The following is a 21,923-nucleotide window of genomic DNA, read 5'->3' on the forward strand; positions in this document are numbered from 1 at the left end:
CAAGGTGTGTGGAATAGATAATTTAAGATAAAATATATAATATTATGTAATATAAATATGATGAAAAGTCAAATTGAATTTCATGCTACACCAACAACACATATGTAGATTAAAATGAGCGAATAATTGAATATGCGAAATATACGAAAACATGCCGAATCACATGAGAATTGCATACAAATCGTGTGAGCTATAAATGCAGATAACTCGAATGAATTTCCAGGCATAATTTGGGGAATGAGTTTGTGGTAGTAGATGAATCGATATAGTACAGTTAGCTATATAGTATATAGATCGGTAAAATGTCCAGCTAAACCCGAATGACATTCATGGTTAAGCGATCAAAAATTGATGAATTCATGAGTTACTTTTTGTGAACTTCAGCGTGCAGCGTGCAACACAAAGGAAATCGATAAACGATAATCGATAACCGATAATCATTAATCGACAATCGCGAATTAATAATCAACAATCGGTAATCGACAATTGACAATCGACAATCGATAATCGACAATCGATAATCGACAATCGATAATTGACAATCGATAATTGACAATTGATAATTGACAATCGATAATCTATAATCGATTACCGATAAACGACAATCATTAATCGACAATCGTTAATCGACAATTGTTAATCGACAATCGATAATGGACAATCGAATATCGACAATCGATAATCGACTACCGACAATCATCAATCGATAATTTACAATCGATTATCGATAATCGACAATTGTCAATCGACAATCGATAAAGGAAAATCGAATATCGACAATCGATAATCATCAATCGATAATTGACAATAGACTATCGATAATCGATAATTGATAGTCGACAATCGATATCAAGAAAAAATGAACACACATTAACCGTAAACACCCTGTGTTCGGTCTTTTGATACTTCACAGCGTGCAGCGTGCAACACAGAGGCAATCGATAAACGACAATCGATAACACAAAATGAACCGTAAACACCCTGTGTTAGTTCATTTAATAACCAGCACCGACCTGTTGACAGCCATCACCGTGGCGCCATCCAGCGGCGAGCGTGGACGTCTTGCGGCCGCCTCGCGCGGCACCTGCAACCGATGAATTCCAGGCCCAAATGCCGGATCATAGCTGTACGAGCCGAGGGCATCCGGCGAGCTGCCATAGAAGGGCGAGTAGGCGTGCACGAATCCCGTGGGGCTGGCACTGAACGCCATGTAGCCAACGGCAGCAGCTGCTGCTGCCGCCGCCGCCGCTGCCGCTGCCGCAGCTGGCGCAGCCGAGCCGCTGCTCAGGGAGCGCTGCTGATGGTGGAGCTGGTGCAGCGGATGCTGATGGTGGAGCTGATGGAGCTGGTGCAGCGGATGCTGATGGTGGAGCGGATGCTGATGCTGTGGACTGTTGCCGGCGCTGCTGCTGCTGTGGCTGGGTATGGGTATGGCCCGGCTGGGCGCGAGTCGGCCATAGAGCGTCGGCGAGAACTGATCGCTGGCCTCCTCCGGATCCTCTGGATCGCCGGCGGTGGCGGCGGGCGTCGTATATAGATCGCCGTCGCTGGCTGCGATTTGGCCGGCCACGGGCCAGAGGGATTCGTCGACGCAGAAGGAGCTGCGACCGGAACGGGACTCGTCGTAGTAGTAGAGATGCGGCTGGAGGCGGCGGCCGTCGGGGCCGAGCAGCGGGGCGGAGGGGATGTGCGGATTGCTAAAGGCGCGCTTGCGACTGCCGTTAACCGTGGGCGTGGCTGTGGCAGCGGGGGCGTGGACATTGGCAAAGCTGTGTGTGTTTCGATTTGGTGACAGGTTCGAAAAAGTGTTGAAAAGCGCGCGAATTATGTAAAAATTAAAAAAGTAAAATAAAAAAGAGAAAGAGAGAGAGAGAGAGAGGGGAAGAGAGCAGAATATATATGTATAGATATTTCCATAAATCAAATACAAAATTCGATTGGAAATCAAATTAAAATTGTTTTCTCGGGTTTCAGTTTGCCAATTTCTTGTGGAGGGGATCTTCGGGGTGTTTGGGGGGTTACGGGGGGGGTAGAGTGAGGGGAACGGGGGATGCTGTGATCCGGTTGGTGGGCGTGGTAAATGATCTGAGGCGGGCAAATGAAGAGTGTGAAACGAAACGAAGTGATAAATATCGGTTTATCGATCTGATCCGAATCTTCATTTATCGAACAGTAAAATATCGGTTTATCGAACAGTAATATATCGATTTATGGAAAAGTAAAATGTCGATTTGTAGATCACTATAATATCGATCACCAAAGTATCGATTTGTCGATGAGTAAAATATCGAATTATCGATCTGTAAAACATCGAGTTATCGATCAGTAACATGTGGATATATCAATCTTTCAAAATATCAAACAGTAATTTATCGATTAATCGATGCATGAACCAATCGACCATGCAAAACATAGTTATCGATTTATCGAACATCTTAATCAACCAAAAATCGTTTAATCGATCAGTGAGAAATCGATTAATCGAGTTGGTTCTCTTTTGAGTCAAGGGAATTTAGGGTATAGGCGAGGAGCGCCGACGTTCATCAGCAATGATTAATGTATATACTGCATGAACCCCTTGGGAATTATTTACTCTAAGCTGATAAATAATACTTCAAGCACGATTGTTGATTTCTCTAAGGGCAAGATTATGCTCTAAAGGACACATGCTGATGTTGATCGAAAATATGCACCTTGGGATGATCATTTTTTATCTATCGATAATATCAATAGGCCTGCTCTGAAGTTGAACTGCGATCTTTTTTCTAGGGCCACAATTCGCAGGAGAAACACGAATTTAGAAAAAGGCGAAAGCAAATCACAAGTGAATGAAACTTGCAATAGTTCAAATCGAATCTATCGATATTTTAAAGTGAAATAACATTGAATCTAGCGATAATTGATATCATATTCAACGATAGTTCAAAGCGAATCCAAAAATACTAAATATTGAACCGATATACCGAAGCAAAAGCTTATATCAAGTATATAGAACTTTTTTAACAAATGTTGCGATATTTTCGATATATTCATATCGAAATAGTCCATCGATATCGATACAAAACATATCGAAAACAATCGATCGAACTAAGGTCATAGTCGATTCGATATCATTATTAATCGATTCGATATATTATTAATTAATCTTAATCGTTTTGATATCGATATAAGATTTATCAAAACCTATTGTTTGTGTTATCATTAAGCTCTTTAAAAATAGCATATATTCAATATCAATCTAAAACATATCGAAGAACATAAGTTAATTCGATAGCAACACCAAATTTATCGATAACTATCGATAGTTTGCAAAGAACATAACTAATACGCCCCGTCAGCCGTTGGGCAAAGCAAATGAAGCGACATTTCAAATATTATGCAACATTTGCGGCAACGTGTCGATGCGCTCCAGTTCTCGGCACAAGCAACAACAACAACAAGAGAGCGAGAGAGAGAGAGAGAGAGAGAGAGAGAGGGGGCAAAATGGGCAAATGGGCAAACGGCGACATGAAAATGCAATTGAAAATGAAAACGCGCAAATGAAACGAAATGGAAATTGTCAAATTGCTTTGTTGCATGCAACAACAACAAAAAGTGCAGCCAATTAATTCTGTGCAACATTCGCTTCCGCCAGGCGCCGTTTGAAGTTGCCACAAAATAAAAAACACACATACACAGATATACATATATATATACATATATATATACATATATATAGAAAATTCGAGAGCTGACGAAACATCTTCATTTTCTCTCCAAATCTGCGGCGTTTCGTCGCCAAAGCGATAAATAAAATGCCAAAGCAGCCTACAAAGATCTTGTGACAGCAACAACAACAACAACTGCAACAAAGTAGCTGCAACAGAGGCCAAAAAAAAAAAAGTACGTTTTCTCCCATTTGCCGCCAACAGCTGCAACAACAACAACAACAACAACAACAACTGCAGTTGCAGTTGCAGTTGCAGTTGAGGCCAAGTTGCAGCCAATGCAGTTAGCAGTCGCTCAGCCAACACATCCGGGATAAGCACAAACATATATAGTTATAGATATATGTATATATATATATATATTACAACAACAAAATTTGTTCAGTTTTGGCGCGCTTTTCGCTTGACAAAGTTTTGGGCACATTGGCTATGACAAGAGAGCTATGCAACTATCAGAATTTATCGATAAATACTCAATTCGATAAGCAATAATTATTTTATAAGTTATTTATCTTAGCATACAGCTTTGCAATTTTCACAATTTATCGATAAATGCACTCTCCGATAAATTAAATTCGTTTTAGCTTTCTATTGCGCTTATCGCTTGATAAACTTTTGGGCACATTGGCTATGCAACTTTCACAATTTATCGATAAATGCACTAATCGATAAATTGAAATTACTTCATGTTTTTACCTTATAAGAGGCACAGTTTTCTTGCTCAACAAACTCTGACAATAGGTGCGCAATTAATTAGATTTATCGATAAGTAAACTAATAATCGATAAGTAACAATCGATTAAAATGTTTTCCATCAGCTGTGACAACTATGTGATTTTCGAATTTATGGATAAATACACTATTGTAAAATAATTGTTTTTAACTTTATTTTCGAATGAAAGCCATATTAAACTTTGACAATAGCAATGCAATTTTCTAAATTAATCGATAATTGCACTTATCGATAAATTACAATTATTTTACCTTTTCAACACAAATCTTATAATATTTCCTTTTAAGGTTCTAATTAATATCTTTGGAACTATAAGAACTAGAGATTTGCAATTTTAATAATTTAATCAATTAAATGTATTATTAAATAAAATATTTAAATTTCATTATTAATAAGTGAATAATATATAATACATATAAAAAAATTTATAAATAAATAAAATTTATAAATAAATAAAATATATTTGTAAATTTGATTAAATATATCAAATATATATCAAATAAATATAATATATAAATATAATATATTTAAACTTATTAATAAATTTAATTTGTTTTTTTTCGACATTTTATAATTTATTTTTCACTATTACTGAATTGAATTATTTAAATAAAATCAGCTTTCAATTTGATATAATTACTTAATAAATTACATTAATTTAATGCTGCTTCAATTTTTTCCACCAATTTTCACTTGTATACCCTGTATTTTGTTGTTGTTGTTTTTGTTGCATAATCAGCTGCGCGAAAATGTTAACAAGCGTCGCGCAACAAAAATCTGCATTCAAATTGTTTTCGTCGTTGTTGTTGTTGTTGTTGTTGTGGCTTTATCTGTGCCACGTGTTGTTGTTGTTGTTGTTGTTGCTGTTGTTGCCTAGTTAAATGCACAAATTACAACGCGAATTTCCCCTCCCCCCCTCCCCCCATCTCTCTCTCTATTCCGTCCCCTTGGCTAGTTGGCCAAAACAATGCAAAAATTATGCAGCGCATTTGTTTTTCTTCTTCTTGTTGTTGTTGTTGTTGCTTTTCACTGTGTCGCAGCGAAACGAAACAAAACAAAAGGCAAAAAAAACAAACAAACAAACAAGGAAATAAAAGTTTTAGCCAAAACAAGAAGAAGAAATTAGGTGAATGGAGCCAAAGTTGCAGCTGCTTCTCCTGCTGTTGTTGTTGTTGTTGCAGCGACAAGTTGGAAAAACGGAAAAACAGAAAAAGAAAAACGAGAAACGAGCAAAGAAAAACAAGAAGTCAACATGAGGCAGCCGCCTCTTAACTGCAATCAGAGATTGGCCAATAAAAACGGATGGAAAATAAAATGGAAAAAAAAGTGACAAAAGAAAAGAAAACAATTGGCAAAGCCGAAGTATGAATACCCTTACTGGCATGGATGGGATATTAAGTGGATATATATATAAAATAGATATATAAATATGAAATAGATATATATATATATATAATAGATTTATATATATAAGGAAGATATCTATATATATAAAATAAATATCTATATATATAATAAAGATATATATAGGCAAAGCTCAATCTTTCATCCGACAATTTCCATATTCATATATATCGAATTGTATTTTTCTATTGTTTTTATAGGGTATCTATACGTCGATAGTTCGATTAATTGATATATATTATTTATATAAAATATCTGAAAAATCAAACTAGTTTTTCATGGAAAAAAACTCAATTTGCGAAAGATCTTTGCCAAGGCAACTATCAGATATAGTAGACCGTTCCGATATAATTGATTGAAAGTTGAAGAGTTCACATAGTTCAGTAAAATTAGATGGATAGTTAAGAAACGAGCCTTAAAGACTTTGCAGACTTTCCCTAGCAAACAAATTGATAACAAAAAATGTAAAAAAGATTTGAATTGAGAACTAAATAAACATTAAATAGAGTATTGTCTTTAATTTTCTAATAAAGATTCCCTTTTTTCTCTATATACATTCAAAAACTGGCAACAAAACGAGCTTGTTAACGAGTGTTTACTGTACAGGCTGATGCCTGCTAATGTCACATATTCCATGACGGATTCACCATGCCCTCTCGGTTAGGGTATCACTGAATTTGAATGCAGTCGCCTTTGTTGTTGCATTTTATCTGCCGAATTTCATCGCTGGCTGCCGCTTTTACCCAATTTCCAAGCGAATTGTTTTTCTTCTTTTTTTTTTTTTTTGGAAAATTTATGTAATTTTCCTTTTTCTATTTTATTTTCCTTTTTTTTGTAGGGTAGCCTTCTGTGTGTCATTTGTTTAAATTGACAGCACAATTAGCGCAAAGTGAAAACAGCGGGGCACAAGTGAGAAGAGGAGAGAGAGAGAAGAGAGAGAGAGAGAGAGAGAGAGAGAGAGAGAGAGAGAAAAAGAGGGCAGAGACACAACAACAATGCAAAGTTGAACTAAAGTTGAACTCAGGTCAAATGTTGAATGCATTTAATTAGTTGATTTATATTAACTAAAATTTTGTGCATGATTTTCTTGTTTTTTTTTCTGATTAAATGCGCGAGAATGTGAAAATGGAATTTTCTTTTTGCATTTTTACAGGTTGGGAACAGTATTGGGTACAGTTTATACTCACTCAGCTAAGAAAGCGTTTTGGGCTTGTGCTTACCTGCAATTAAACGAAAAATAAAGTTTACAATTAGTTTTATAAATAATTATTTACTTTACAAATAACATGAGATTTAATTTAAATTTATTTAAAAAATAACGTAAGCGCGCGCAAAGCTGCTTGCGCACTGCTTGAGCGCAATTGTGTTACTGCTTTCCTGAGTGGTGCGTGTCTATACTAAATTACCCATTATAAAGCAAGCAGTACAGTGTTACTTAGCTGAGACACACGGTATGTTTAGCCAAGTCATGGAACAATTTCCCTGAAACTGTGAGGGTAATTTGAGGACGCACACATTTGTAACAATTTCCCCAAAATGGTGTGGGAATTTTTCAGATGCGTATATTTTTGTTACAATGGTCACAAAACTGTGATGGGAAAAATATCCCAACTGTGTAGGAAATTTGACCGCACTTTTTGGAACAAACTGTGCGGGAATTTAACGAACTTAGGAACTTAACGAAATGTGGCTGTTAAACGGTGTAATTAATGTTATCTAAGACAAGCACCTTAAATACTAAAACTGAATTGAATGGGAATTTTAATGAACAAAATGAAAAATTTAAAAACTCGTTTTTATTTAAATTGAAAACTAAGACAAAATATGTGAGAAACTAAATAAAAGCCTAAAAGTGACGCAAAAATTGTATAAAAATTAAATTCTTATTGTTGATTAAGTTAAGTTTTAAATTTGTTTAATTTATAATCTAATATTTTGGGTTTCATTTAATTTTGAAATAAACTAAAAATTCTTGCTTTGATTTAAATTAAGTAGAGCAGCAAAAATCACAAGAAAAAAGCCCGCAACGCAATAAAAAATGTGTTTACAGTTTTTTTTACACGTTTTACGTTTTGTTTTGCTTCGCTGTCTCTCTCTCTGTATTTGTGTATGTGTGCCTGTGTGTGTGTGTTTTCTTATAGCCTTTTAAGCGCAACGAAAAATGGCAACAAATACAAAAATGGCGATAATGTGCAATGCGCGCAGTCAATCAATAAAAAAAAAAAAACAAGAGAAGAGAGCAGAAAACAAAAGATGGGCAGCTTGGCAGAGAAGCAGAAGAAGAGAAGAGTAGGCAGAGGCGGGCAAAACAAAACAAACGAAAACAAAAACAAAACGCTTCAAACTAAATGCAATTAGCCACAGCGAGAGCGAGCGAGAAAGGGCGAACGATTCATTCACGTGTGTAAAAGCTTGTAAGCGAGCTGATAAGAAGCAGAGCGAGCGGGAGAGAGAGAGCGAGAGAGCATGGCGCGCGCGTTCTAACTGTTGATCTGCGAGAATGGGGAAGAGTGAGGGAGAGGGGGGCGCGCGCTTTGGAGAGTTATCAACATGCTGAGCATCGACATTTGTTATTGTTATTGTTGTTGTTGTTGTTGTTCTATAATATATATAAAAATAGCAATTTGCGCACTATTTTTAAATGTTTTGAAAATTGTTTGATTTTTGTCGCCGTTTTTCACGTTTCACGTTTTACGCTTTACGTTTGTTTTCGTTTTCGTTTTTGCTTCCTTTTCGCTTGGCATCGTGACCGTCGCCTTGTCTCAATTTGTTGTTATTATAGTTGTTGCTGTCAATCAATGAAACAAATTAACAACAACAAATCAAATAGCAACAACAACAACAACAACAGCAACGAAAATGCTAAACAAAAAGTCGCAAAAGCCATTTGGCGTGCAGGTGCGAGCGAGACAGAGAGAGAGAGAGAGAGCAAAGGCAGCTGCTACATGCGCTGCGAGTGTGTCTGTGTGTGTGTGTGCATGTACCTAGGCAAGGCGTGTGTGTGTGTGTGTGTGTGTGTGTGTGTGTGTGCATGGACACCCACGCCCCGTGTTATCGTCACGGCAATTTAAGCGCCCTGGCGCCAAGTGTTCAACGGACGACGACAAAGTTCTTCAATTCCTCGGCATATGCCGTGCATACCCTAACAAAAGGGGTGTGCATCTATAGGGTAGTTGCATTTAATGCATGCGCTTTGCATACGGCTCAAAGAAATTTTGAAGGGAATGCAACTCTGATAGTGCATCGATATATCGATAGATCCTTAAGCAAAAATTACACATTTATTGATTTTTTTTAATGAGGAATATCAAAAGATATCAAATATCAAAGGAATATATGTCAGTAAGCACACACAAACTTCGATCTATCGGTGCACAAATCGATATGGAATATAATTGATCGATCAACAAATCGATAGTTCGATTAATAAAAATCGATGCAGGATTATATGACATCGATAAATACGTCGAACTATTAACATTTGCAAGAAAAATTTATATATTGTATATTCCGATAAAAATGATGATATTTCGACAATTTAATGCATTTAATCATTTTTTACATTTATCACATTCTGTATATCAAACTTTATAAAGATTTTTGCATTCTTATCAATGCAAAGTTCAATAAATCAACAATATAATTAACTAAAGTTCGATAAATCGAAAATAATTGTATACATTTTCGTCTTTTCATTCTCTACAAGTTTCCAGATCTATTAAGGAATAATTTCAGTACTTCACAACTTGTTAACATATCTCGACATATCTACAGGGTATTTTTTCAGTCATGATCTCTTTGAAAAGTGCAACAGACTTAGTTGTCTTATGTTATCAAGCGTGCATTGCCAGAAGGCCTTCAGAATTCAAGTACACTCGACAGAAGAAAAGCTTATATAGTATATGTCTACATAGTTGGGTCCAAATGTCGCACTGTGGGCAGGGGCAGGGGCAGGGGCAGGGGCGGGCATTCCAGTTAGGACAGGGCATAATCGATGGGGGCTGCACCTGTAATCGGGTGCGATAAGAGCCAAAAAACTTGTAGGAAGTCGACTAAATAACGTGACAAACGATTTGTTAGTCGCAAGTTTAGTTAAATCATTCGACATTTTTGTGGAAATAACAAATTAAAAATAAACATTAAAAAAGGAAACCTGTTTCCCACACACAAAGTCAGCGAAAGATTTGCGATAAACAAAAACCAAATATCGACAATCATAAAATGCGAAATGTTGCCTCTTTAATGTTCGCCACAATTAAGGAGCAACTAGATAGAATAAATCATTTCGCGTTTTCATGTTTTTCCATATATATACATAAATTCTACAAAATCGTTTTACGATCTTGCGGATTGGAGCCAACAAATTTCCGACAACCTCCGCTCCCTCTCCCCCCTCCCCCCTCCATTTGAGGAAAACTTGTGACCACAAATTGCATTCTCTTTCTAGTTTCTCTCTTGCCTTCTTTTTTTTTGTATGTAGTTACCGATTTGATTTATTGCGGGATGCATCGGTTGCAAATTGGCTTTGGCGCGGGTCACCCTGTGCGGAAGCCGCTGCAGCGCCCCCTGGCGTTGGCCAAGAGCAGCGGATTCGCGTTTTTGGCAATGGGAATTGAAATATACGATCAAAACAAAACTGTCGGGAAGGCTATGTAAAGCGAGAATATAGCTAAGCTAGGCGAATGCGGGATGCCTTGCCTAGGTAATCGATAATTATCGATTTTCAATGAGGAAAAAACGGCTGATCGGTTGGCAAAACTGTTGAAAACAAACAATCGATAGTTATTGTAATGCTGTTTATAATCGATAATTGTCGATATTTATAAACTATATGCTGGTAACGATTACTTAGGCTATAGATGAATATTGATGGTCGATAATTATCGATTTGAATTATGAAAACTATATGCCGATCATTTTGCAAAAATGATGGAAACGCTATGTATTGATTAGTTAGACGAATGTAGAATGCTTTTTCTAGAGAAATAATCGATTTTTATCGATTTTTTATAACTATGTGCTGATCGACTGGTAAAGGCATTGGGAAGGCTATATATAAAGCATATAGATTAGCTAGACGAATGTTATCGATAAATTTCGTTTTTTATTATTAAAACTATATTATGATAGGCTGGCAAAAGTGTTGGAAAAGCCTTGTGTAGCAAAAAAATTTAAGTTAGACGAATGTGGAGTGCCTAGCCCAAAGAATCGATAAATATCGATTACTCAATAAAACTATACTATTTATAGAGAACATAGATTAACCAGAAGAATATAAAGAAGCCGTGCCTAGATGGTTTTGATTGACGGGAAAGGGTTTATGCTGATCGATATGCACTCATGTTGTTATCGATAATTTAAACTATCGTTAACCAATGATGGGTTAATACCGATAACAATAGCCTGGATATTGTTTGCGATACATTAAAATCGATAGCAATTGATAGCTTCAATTATCGATAAATTAAATTTCAATTATTTTATTAATTTTTTTTTTAATTTAATTCATTCAATGCCCTCGCATAATCAATGTACCCCACGGCACTTGTAGGGCATATGCAAAGTGAATAAAGCGAAGATCGCTGCATGCAAAAATTTCGCTTAATTTTCCTTTTTTTTCTTGTTGTATTTTTTTGGGTTTTTATTTTTATTTTTGTTGTCAGTCGCTTGCGTCTTCTTGATTTTCCGCGGCGCTTGACGTTCAACAAAAATTTGTATTTATTTCAATTTTAATATTTGTAAATGGTTTTTTTTGTTGTGTGTGTGGGCGTGACAAATGCATGTGCCTGTATCAATTTGGCACAACAGCAACAACAACAACAACAACAACAAGAACAACAACAACAATTATCATTAGGCAAAGTAAATAAATTAATTGTTGATTTTGGCGCGTGAAGAAAATTAATGCGAAATTAATGGAGCGTCAAGGCGCCGTCGCCGTTGCATTTCAATTAGCAATTAATTAATTAGCTGCAGAGAGTTGAGCTTAAAAAAAAAAACAAACAAAACTAAATTCAATTATAAATAAAAAAAAAACGCCAATGCAGTCGTCACAGTTAAAAGCTGGCTGCTATGCGACGCAGCTTAAATTACATTTCCTGCAGTCCGCCCACAAATGCTGATTAAGTCTCCAATTTGTGTCTGTGTGCGTGTCTGTGTGTGGACGCCATGTGGGCGTTGTCAGCCAGCGCCGGCAACAGCCAAAAACCGACAACAACAACAACAACAACAAAACAGCTGTTGCGGCTTAGCTCGCACAGCTGCGCGGCGCTGCCGGCGTCAGCGTCAGCTGAGTCGTCACAATCCACACACACACACACGCACGCACACAAAACAGCCAAACAAAGGCTGCGTGCCGTGCGAGCGAGAGGCAAGACTTTTGCATGGAGTTTTTGTAAATGGTTGCACGGGTGGAGGGGGGTGTTGCGGGGCGTATGGCTGTTGGGTGAGGTTAGGTTTGCCACTCATGAGTGCGCGGCTGGCCGCTGATGACTAATAAACGGCAACAAAATAAAAGACTCGAACAAACAATAACAACAAACAGAGACCATAATAAAACCGGCAAAATAGCTTCAAATGGCAGACAAAGAAAAAACCGGCTTCAACTATGTATGTATTGCACACACACACACACATATATGCACAAATTTATGCACATTAATATGAGTGTGTGTGCATATGTTAAGGCAAGCAGTATAATGATCTCTAGCTAGAGGGAGAGAGTGAGAGCGAATGGAGCGCATCAATAAATGAGAAGCGCAAGGAGAGGCGAATAGTTAAAGTTTGATTTTGAAGAAGAAATACAATTGCAGCTATATGTATAGCAGATGTTTTATATATTATCTATATTCTGATAGATACTAATACATAAGCTCAAGCTTCGCTTGACGGATGCCTGTAGGAGCTAAAGAATATAATGATGCATCGATTTTTTGATCTTAATCCAGGCAAACTGCATAATATGATCCTAAGCTGAGGGAGAAATCACCGCGAAAGAGCGCAGCAAGAAATGAAAAGCGCAAAGAGAGGCGTCTAGTTGAAATAATATTCTTTTACCAATATTAATATTAAAATATATAATAATATATATATATATATATATTTGAGTATGTGTATATATACATATATATATGTATATATATACTTCTATATTCTGATACACAACCTTGTTTCTATAAATTACCCCAAGCTTCGATTATCTATAGGAGCTATAGGATATAATGCATATTGATTTCAATCCAAGCAAACAGTTTATAATGATCTCTAGCTGCATCGCGAAGGAACGCATTAAGAAATGAGAAGCGCAAAGAGAGGCACCTAATTAAAATTTACATATTTTCCAAATTAAGTACCCCTGCAGCTCTATATATATCAGATCTACAAAATTTATCTATATTCCGACTCATAATGCTGCTCTTATACACAAGCCCAAGCTTTGATCGATGGATATCTATAAGATTTCAATCCGAACTTCAATTCCTCTTAAACCTCAATTCTTAAACGTTTTAAACAGCTTACTCTTTCAGTAAATTATTCTTAAAATACTCCCAAAAGCAGCAATTGCTTTAATAATTAACATCCGAACAAGATATTTCCATTTAGTTGCGCAGACTTTGACAAACATTTCCGACAACAGCCGGAAGTCTTGACAAAAACAAAAATCATTAAAAATATTGGCCAAAAATTGCGAAAGTTTCTCGCAGAATATTCGCGACAGTTTTATCAGTGGCAACCAAGAAATTATTGGGAACCTCCAGTCACAACTGACATGGGAAAGGAAGGGGGGCGTTGCCTTTGTGGGCGGCATCCCATAAACGCCTCCATAAAGAAATTCCCAACGTATTCTTATTATACTTTGGCAGGCGAAAAATTAGCCATTAATTATTTATGCCGAAAATTTATGACGTTCGCTGGCTGCTTCCCCTTGTCCTGCTTTCGGTTTGTCATTCTGGCTAATTATCTCATGTTTTTTCGAGAACTCGTCTCCCCCCGTTGATTGCCACAAGGCGTGAAATTTGTTGGCTCAACAGATTCTGAGCTAAGATTAAAGCTGAAATACCCAGTTGATGCGTAGGAAATAATCCATTCTATAGGAATTATTCTATATAAAATCAAGAAATTTGAATATAATCATTTGCACTGTATTTTAAAAGCTTTGCATGAATCAGCAAAAGAAAGTTCCAATACTCTGAATAAGTTTAAGGAACCTTAGAATTTCACTTTGCACAAGCGGTTGTTGTCACTGTTGTGCAAGTTGTGGTTTTAGGGGTTGTGCAGGGGGTTGTTGGAGCGGATGTGCATGTTGTTGTTTCCGGTGTGGTGCAAGTGGTTGTTGTTGGTGTAGAAGTATGGGTTGTTGTTTTAGTAGTGGTGGTTGTTGTTGGTGTGGTGCTTGTGGTTGTTGTTGGTGTAGTGCAAGTGGTTGTTGTAGTTGTAGTTGTTTTTGTAGTAGTGCTTGATGTTGTGGTTGTTGTAGTTGTAGTTGTTTTAGTAGTAGTTGTGGTGCTTGTGGTTGTTGTTGGTGTGGTGCAAGTGGTTGTTGTAGTAGTAGTTGTTTTTGTAGTAGTGCTTGTTGTTGTGGTTGTTGTAGTTGTAGTTGTTTTAGTAGTAGTTGTGGTGCTTGTGGTTGTTGTTGGTGTGGTGCAAGTGGTTGTTGTAGTAGTAGTTGTTTTTGTAGTTGTGGTTGTTGTTGTTGTAGTGGTGGTTGTCGTAGTAGTGGTAGTTGTTGTTGTGGTTGTTGGTGTTGTTGTTTTAGTAGTAGTTGTGGTGCTTGTGGTTGTTGTTGGTGTCGTGCAAGTGGTTGTTGTAGTTGTAGTTGTTTTTGTAGTAGTGCTTGTTGTTGTGGTTGTTGTAGTTGTAGTTGTTTTAGTAGTAGTTGTGGTGCTTGTGGTTGTTGTTGGTGTGGTGCAAGTGGTTGTTGTAGTAGTAGTTGTCTTTGTAGTTGTGGTTGTTGTAGTTGTAGTTGTTTTAGTAGTAGTTGTGATGCTTGTGGTTGTTGTTGGTGTAGTGCAAGTGGTTGTTGTAGTAGTAGTTGTTTTTGTAGTAGTGCTTGATGTTGTGGTTGTTTTAGTAGTAGTTGTGGTGCTTGTGGTTGTTGTTGGTGTGGTGCAAGTGGTTGTTGTAGTAGTAGTTGTTTTTGTAGTAGTGGTTGTTGTTGTTGTTGTAGTGGTTGTTGTTGTTGTAGTGGTGGTTGTCGTAGTAGTGGTAGTTGTTGTTGTAGTGGTTGTTGTTGGTGTGGTGCAAGTGGTTGTTGTAGTAGTTGTGGTGGTTGTTGTTGTAGTGGTTGTTGTTGTAGTAGTGGTGGTTGTTGTGGTGGTTGATGTTGTAGTAGTGGTAGTTGTTGTGGTGGTTGATGTTGTAGTGGTTGTTGTTGGTGTGGTGCAAGTGGTTGTTGTAGTAGTTGTTGTTTTTGTAGTAGTGGTTGTTGGTGTTGTTGTTTTAGTACTAGTTGTGGTGCTTGTGGTTGTCGTTGGTGTCGTGCAAGTGGTTGTTGCATCTGTGGTGGTGGTGCACGTCGTGGTAGTTGGTGACGTACAACTTGTGGTTGTTGTTTCTTCACATGGTGGTGTGGTGGTGTCGCAAGGTGCTGCTGCTGTCACCGCACTGCCGCCAATAGCTTTCGTGTCCGACAACTGCTTCACCTCGGTGCAGCCCGTATTGTAGCTGACACACTGCTGGCTCTTTGAATCAAAGAAACGGGCACAGGCTTTCTGCACGGCGACACCACCAACGCACTCGTAGTACACCGAGCAGCTGCCGGGCTGCAGAGCACGGAAGCCATTCGGCTTATTGCTGCAGACAACGCGACGGTAAAGGTCGTTTCCAGTCGTCGATCTGATATTGGCCGCTCCGGTGGCGACTATCAGCAGGGACAAGGAGGCCAGCAGGACTGCAAGAGAGTACTATCAAGGTTAGCTTGTGTCGCCAAAGAAATTGGCTTGGAATAGGTACCGTAATGTGCTCTCATCTTGAATGTAGTGCGAATACAATTGGGCTAATGATAGCTGAGACAATGGCACACACTTTTATATGGTAGCCTCTGTCCTGGCCTTATCAAAACTTTGCAATTAGTTAGTGGTTTTTAGTTGTCAGCATATGTCGGGATGCTGTGTGCGGTCTGATCCTTTTGAAGTCTTTGCGTATCTTATCGCAACGCATCGCATCGAACAACCTCAAGTTCCTTTTTTCCATTTAAATTATGAATCAAAATGAAGAAAGTAAATTCGAGGCTAGTCTAAGCAACCGAATTGGAATACTCTACGAGAGTCAAGTAAGATTCTTGGAAAGAAGAAAGTTTAGGTACAGAACTCCTGATTATTGTCCCCGGTTGTACATATATTTATATAAGGGTAAACAGGACATTGACCTGTGGTCAGCGGCACGGAAATGCCCGACTGCCAATAAGGCAAGCCGAAATGTGAGTCAGTCGAATCGCTTAAAATGAAGGAAACGCTGAATTGATTATGGGTTGAGGTAATCAATAGCTCAGCTCGCCTTGCCTAACTGCCCGGCCACACGAATGTCCACTTAAGTTCGCATAAATGTTGTCCCCACACCGAGAGAGAGAGAGAGAGAGAGAGCCCGCCTTCTGCCTAGACAAACTAATATGCTTAATGAATTAACAAACAGTCTCGAGTCGCTGTTCTCTCTCGTTCCGCGTGGGCGTAATTAGGTGCGAATATACAATGCATTATGACAACCTGAACCCACACCCTCCCCACCCCTCTCGCTGTCCAGCTCCAATTTTGGGGCCAACAAGTGCATTTTGTCACGCACATTGTGCACCTGATACCGCCCGACCGACCGACCGACGGGCAGGCAGGCAGGCAGGTCTACCTCACGGTTATTAACTTTTCGCACACTTGTGGATTTTCGCATTTCAGACTGCAAAATGACGCTAATGAGCGTAAAGTCGCCCTATTTCAGTCTCAACAGCTCAAAAAAGCTATCGTTATCAAATTCTGGACGTAGTTAAAAGTGTATTTCGAAACAGTTTCAATTAGCTTGCAGGACTAGCGAGTAAACTCATTAAGCATCATATTTTCTCTAAGGTTTCACGAGTCAAAGCTATTTACTTTACAGGGTATTATTTGTGGAAATTCTAGTAAGTAGATTGTTTAAGGGCAAAGTTAGGAAAGTATGGAAAGGCTTCTTAGCAGAATCAAAGATATAATTGCAAGTGTTTAGGGTTTATATTTAGATATTGAATGATATTTAAGGCAGAGATATCAGATTTAAGGAAAAATTCCATATTTAATTTGTATATGATTTCTGTGAAAAGATTTGCACTTAAAAATATACTCCACATAAAATCATCTATGTCTGAACTAGTGGAAACATTTTGGGTAGATATTTTGTAAGTTAAATGAAAATTGATGAAATTGACGACTCTTCATTGTTTAATTTTACACCCTTATCGCTTCAATTTTGCTCAACTAATATGCCTTGCATGATGACTATAATAAGCATTACAGGCATTATTCTGCTCGGAGTCTTCTCTTCCTAAACTATTCTTCTTCTATTCTAAACTATTTAGCTAGTAGATAGTCTTATTTTGTAATTTGTAATTGTAATTGTACATATATACTCGTAGTTTGTATTCGTTTTTTACTTTTTTACTTTGCAACTCGTGTCGTACCTTAGACATTCTAATAAATGTTAGTAAAATGTAAATTAGGAGAGTAAACTTTAAATTCAGTTTTTCTTTTAGATAGCCATAAGTATATTTATATATTTTCAAATATTTAGCATTTATATTCTTGTCAAATATTTATATATTATCCAATATTTATATAATTTCCAATATTAATATATTTTCAAATATTTATATTTATTTATATATCATATATTTCCAGTATTTATATATTTTCCAATATTTGTATATAATTTCCAATATTTATTTTTTTATATATTTTCAAATATTTATATTATCAATATTTTCAATATTTATATATTTTGCATTATTTATAAAATATAATTTTTTATTTATTTTTTTTTTTTTTTAATATTTTTAAAGCAAAGTTAACCCTCACCTTAAACTGAATCAAAGTGTGTACAAAGTAGATTTTATTTCCTTTGGTTCAGCTTAAATTTTCGTTTAAGCCCGCGGCGAATTTTTATTGCAAAAGTTTGCATATTTTACGACGCCGAGGCGGACGCCCACGTAACCCCTTCGGCTGAACTGAGGCGCTAATGAAAGAAAGGCGTTTCCCGATTTTCCCACCAGCCTCCTCTCTCCCCGCTCTTCCACCCCTTGTGCCGATCTTAACAGGCCAAAACGGCAACTTTCACGTTCAGCTGGCGTTTGCTTTTGCTTTTCACTCAGTTTTAGCGCTTTTAGCGCCATTTGACATTCTCCCATTTGGCCATTTCTCATTTTGGCCCGTCTGCTGCATTTTATTGATTTTCATTTCTCGTCACTTTTCCCAGCGACGAGTGCAAGTTGCGTTTTCCTCTGCCCTCAACCAAAATGCAAACCCATAATCAACTTTTCCTTCTGCAATCGGTTTGTTTACACATCCGATAATAAGTTTTTTCGCTGTCAAGGTCGTTCTATGGCAGCGAACCCGCCCGGCGGAACCCGGGTAAACAACACAACACGACACACAACTCAACTCACTTCCCCTCTAGCCACAACCCCACCTCCACCCCCCTCAAATGCTGAATACCTACGCTCGCTCAACGGGGCGTATTGCAATTTATTTCTATTTAAAGCTAAAATATATAAAATTTCTTTTTGAACCCATCCTTAAATAGAACCAAGAGAAAACGTTTAAGAATTCTTCTTTTTTTTTCAAACAATTCATAAGGTTTTATGTTTTTACTAACTATAGCACATCTACTTTTAAAAAAGGCATAAAACATGAAAATCGCTTAAATAGTTCCTGAGTTATCGCAGTTTTTAGTTAAGGATTCGCCAAATTTGCTTGAAACTTGGGAACTTTATCTTACTGAAGAAAACTCTAGGATTAACGGATTAAACCTCTAGAATAAAGTTCAGAAGGAATTAAATTGTAACCCAAAATGAATAATGAGAATAAACAAAATATTATTTCTGCTGCGAAGCACATGAATTGGGTCTGTTTTTAGGGGCAGGAAGTCGTTGTGCCCCAACAATCATGCCACAAGTTGTTCCGTTTGTTGGTTCGATTTTTGGCGTTCGCTGAGTTCCAACCAAATACCTAAAAAACTTGTCGTCTTCATAAATAACAAATTAAGTTTGACATGCACAAAAGGAAAAGCACGAAATATATCGATGGGGCTTAATTAAATAACATGCTGCTTTAGGGACATGGCGAAAATCTCTCTCTAAATTCAACTTATATACAAATTAATGGGCAAAAGTACTTTTAATTCGGCCATAAAGCTGTTTTGGCCAAACGAATTAAGCGCCATTTTTGCCGCATTCAATTTCCATATATAAAATACTCAAGGTTATGGTCAATGGGGGGAGAGACAAGTACAAAAGCCAATTTAGCCAATTTTTCGGCGCCAGTTCTGAAGCCAAATACCCGGCCACGCCCCCCGACCGTTGCCAAAAGGCCAACAGGCTGCCGGAGGTGTCAGACCCCCGGAAATGAGTGTGCCCCAAGCAACTGGCCGAAAGAAAGGAAATGCCATCCAATGGCTTTCAATTTACCATTTCGAGTGGAGCCTGTGAAAAGGTCGACGAAAAGGCAAAACCACAGGCGGAAAATCAACAGGAAAATGCGATAAAAGGGTTCAAAGACCATACGAAAAGCTAATATATTTAAAGGATTAACGGAAAAACTTCTTTCAACTTGCAGAAATATTTATTAACTAGGGAAAATAAGGGAAACCCTCTTTCGACTTGTAGAAATATTTATAAACTAAAGCAAATTTAGACTGATAAAAAAATATATATTTTTAAGGAATATTTTGTCTTTTTGTATTATAAAAAAGATTATATTTTTATATAAAATCTTTGAGGTTTATTTATTTTAAACGTGCCTCGGGCAAGGCCGGGGTATACCCTCAAATATCCTATATAGACATGGGTCAAAATTTCCCATCCCCATAACTCAGTCTAATATCATCCGATTTGTATAAGATTTGGCTTTTTATTCATGGTTTTCCATCTAAATTAATCTTGCATTCCAATCTGAACACATATTTTTTAGTCGAATTTCAAGTCAAAATCTTACCCCAAGATTCGGATATGGACATGGGTCTAAATTTCCCATTCCCATAACTCGGTCAAATCTCATCCGATTTTGATGAGGTTTTTCTTTTTATTCATGGTTTTCCCTCTAGATTAATCTTGCATTCCAATCTGAACACATATTTTTTAGTCGAATTTCAAGTCAAAATCTTACCCCAAGATTCGGATATAGACATGGGTCTAAATTTCCCATCCTTATAACTCGGTCAAATCTCATCCGATTTTGATGAGGTTTTTCTTTTTATTCATGGGTTTCCCTCTAGATTAATCTGGCATTCAAATCTGAACACATATTTTTTAGTCGAATTTCATGTCAAAATCTTACCTCAAGATTCGGATATGGACATGGGTCTAAATTTCCCATTCCCATAACTCGGTCAAATCTCATCCGATTTTGATGAGGTTTTTCTTTTTATTCATGGTTTTCCCTCTAGATTAATCTTGCATTCCAATCTGAACACATATTTTTTAGTCGAATTTCAAGTCAAAATCTTACCTCAAGATTCGGATATGGACATGGGTCTAAATTTCCCATTCCCATAACTCGGTCAAATCTCATCCGATTTTGATGAGGTTTTTCTTTTTATTCATGGTTTTCCCTCTAGATTAATCTTGCATTCCAATCTGAACACATATTTTTTAGTCGAATTTCAAGTCAAAATCTTACCCCAAGATTCGGATATAGACATGGGTCTAAATTTCCCATCCTTATAACTCGGTCAAATCTCATCCGATTTTGATAAGGTTTTTCTTTTTATTCATGGGTTTCCCTCTAGATTAATCTGGCATTCAAATCTGAACACATATTTTTTAGTCGAATTTCATGTCAAAATCTTACCTCAAGATTCGGATATGGACATGGGTCTAAATTTCCCATCCTTATAACTCGGTCAAATCTCATCCGATTTTGATGAGGTTTTTCTTTTTATTCATGGGTTTCCCTCTAGATTAATCTGGCATTCAAATCTGAACACATATTTTTTAGTCGAAATTCATGTCAAAATCTTACCCCAAAATTCGTATATAGACATAGGTCTAAATTTCCCACCCCCATAACTCGGCAAATCTCATTACATTTGCACCAGGTTTGGCTCTTTGTTGATGGTTTGGCCTCTAGATCAATTTGGCATCTAAATCTGGCAACATTATTCTTGGTCAAAATTCATGTAAAAATGGTTCCCTCAAATATCCTATATAGACATAGGTACAGTTATTTATGTCCATTAAAAAATGTAACAAATTCAATCTTATAAAATCAATTTACATCGAATAAAAATCTTGAGATATTAATTTATAACAAAAGTTAAGAAAAAGACACCCAGATACAATTTCAGCTGTTTGTCATTGATGATTGACACACTGTGGCGACATTAGATACAATTGAGAGAGAGAGAGACATAGAGACAGAGCGGTGAGAGGGAGCGAGACAGGGATAGGCTGCCAAGGAAGCAACCATTTTGGGTACATCTTATGCCGTCTGGCATTAAATTTATGAGCTAAAATAAATGAATGCGAATACATACATAAATGTACTCCTGTTTTTTTTTTGTTTTATTATTTTTTTTTTCCTTTTTGTTGGGATTCTTTTGTGCTCTACGTTTTATTTCAATCATGTGCTCGCCGTTCCGTCCAACTGTCCTCGTCGCCAATGCACGAAAATCTTCGCCTCCTCCTCCTCCTCCTCCCCCTGCTCCTCCCGCTGGCCCACAATCGTTCAGTTAGATCGCAGCCAACTGACGTCTATCAATAATTTGCTTCTTTGCTTTCGTTTAATTTGGCTCTTTTCATCGCGCTCTCTCTCTCTCTCTCTCCCTTTCACTCTCTCGCGCAGCCTGCTTTGTGTGTGTGCACGCGCTCTTTCTCTCTTTCGCATTTTGGTTGAATTTGACTTGCAAAT

General features: G+C 37.3%; 2 protein-coding genes across 2 annotated transcripts in view; both read right to left on the reverse strand.

Annotated features, from left to right (window-relative positions):
- bun (bunched) overlaps positions 1–21,923 on the reverse strand; it is a 149,346-nt gene that overhangs the window by 99,953 nt on the left and 27,470 nt on the right. The gene's annotated exons all lie outside the window — the stretch shown is intronic.
- LOC135427659 (mucin-2-like) lies at positions 992–15,811 on the reverse strand. Its single transcript, XM_064681229.1, has 3 exons — positions 15,796–15,811; positions 14,065–15,733; positions 992–1,769 (listed from the first exon to the last, which is right to left on the reverse strand). Exons 1-3 carry the CDS (start codon positions 15,809–15,811, stop codon positions 992–994), a joined length of 2,463 nt encoding a protein of 820 aa, XP_064537299.1.

The sequence above is a fragment of the Drosophila montana genome, unplaced genomic scaffold, assembly GCF_035044405.1.
Source record: "Drosophila montana isolate Dmon_TW-CO22-7 unplaced genomic scaffold, ASM3504440v1 contig_2192_1, whole genome shotgun sequence".
Classification (NCBI taxonomy): domain Eukaryota; kingdom Metazoa; phylum Arthropoda; class Insecta; order Diptera; family Drosophilidae; genus Drosophila; species Drosophila montana.

Bases quoted from the DNA above. Each gene is read 5' to 3' on its own strand.
- LOC135427659 (XM_064681229.1), bottom strand. The intron at 1,770-14,064 runs GTGAAATTCTAA...AAACACACACAG, and splicing joins ACAACAACCGCTTGTGCAAA to CTTTGCCAATGTCCACGCCC.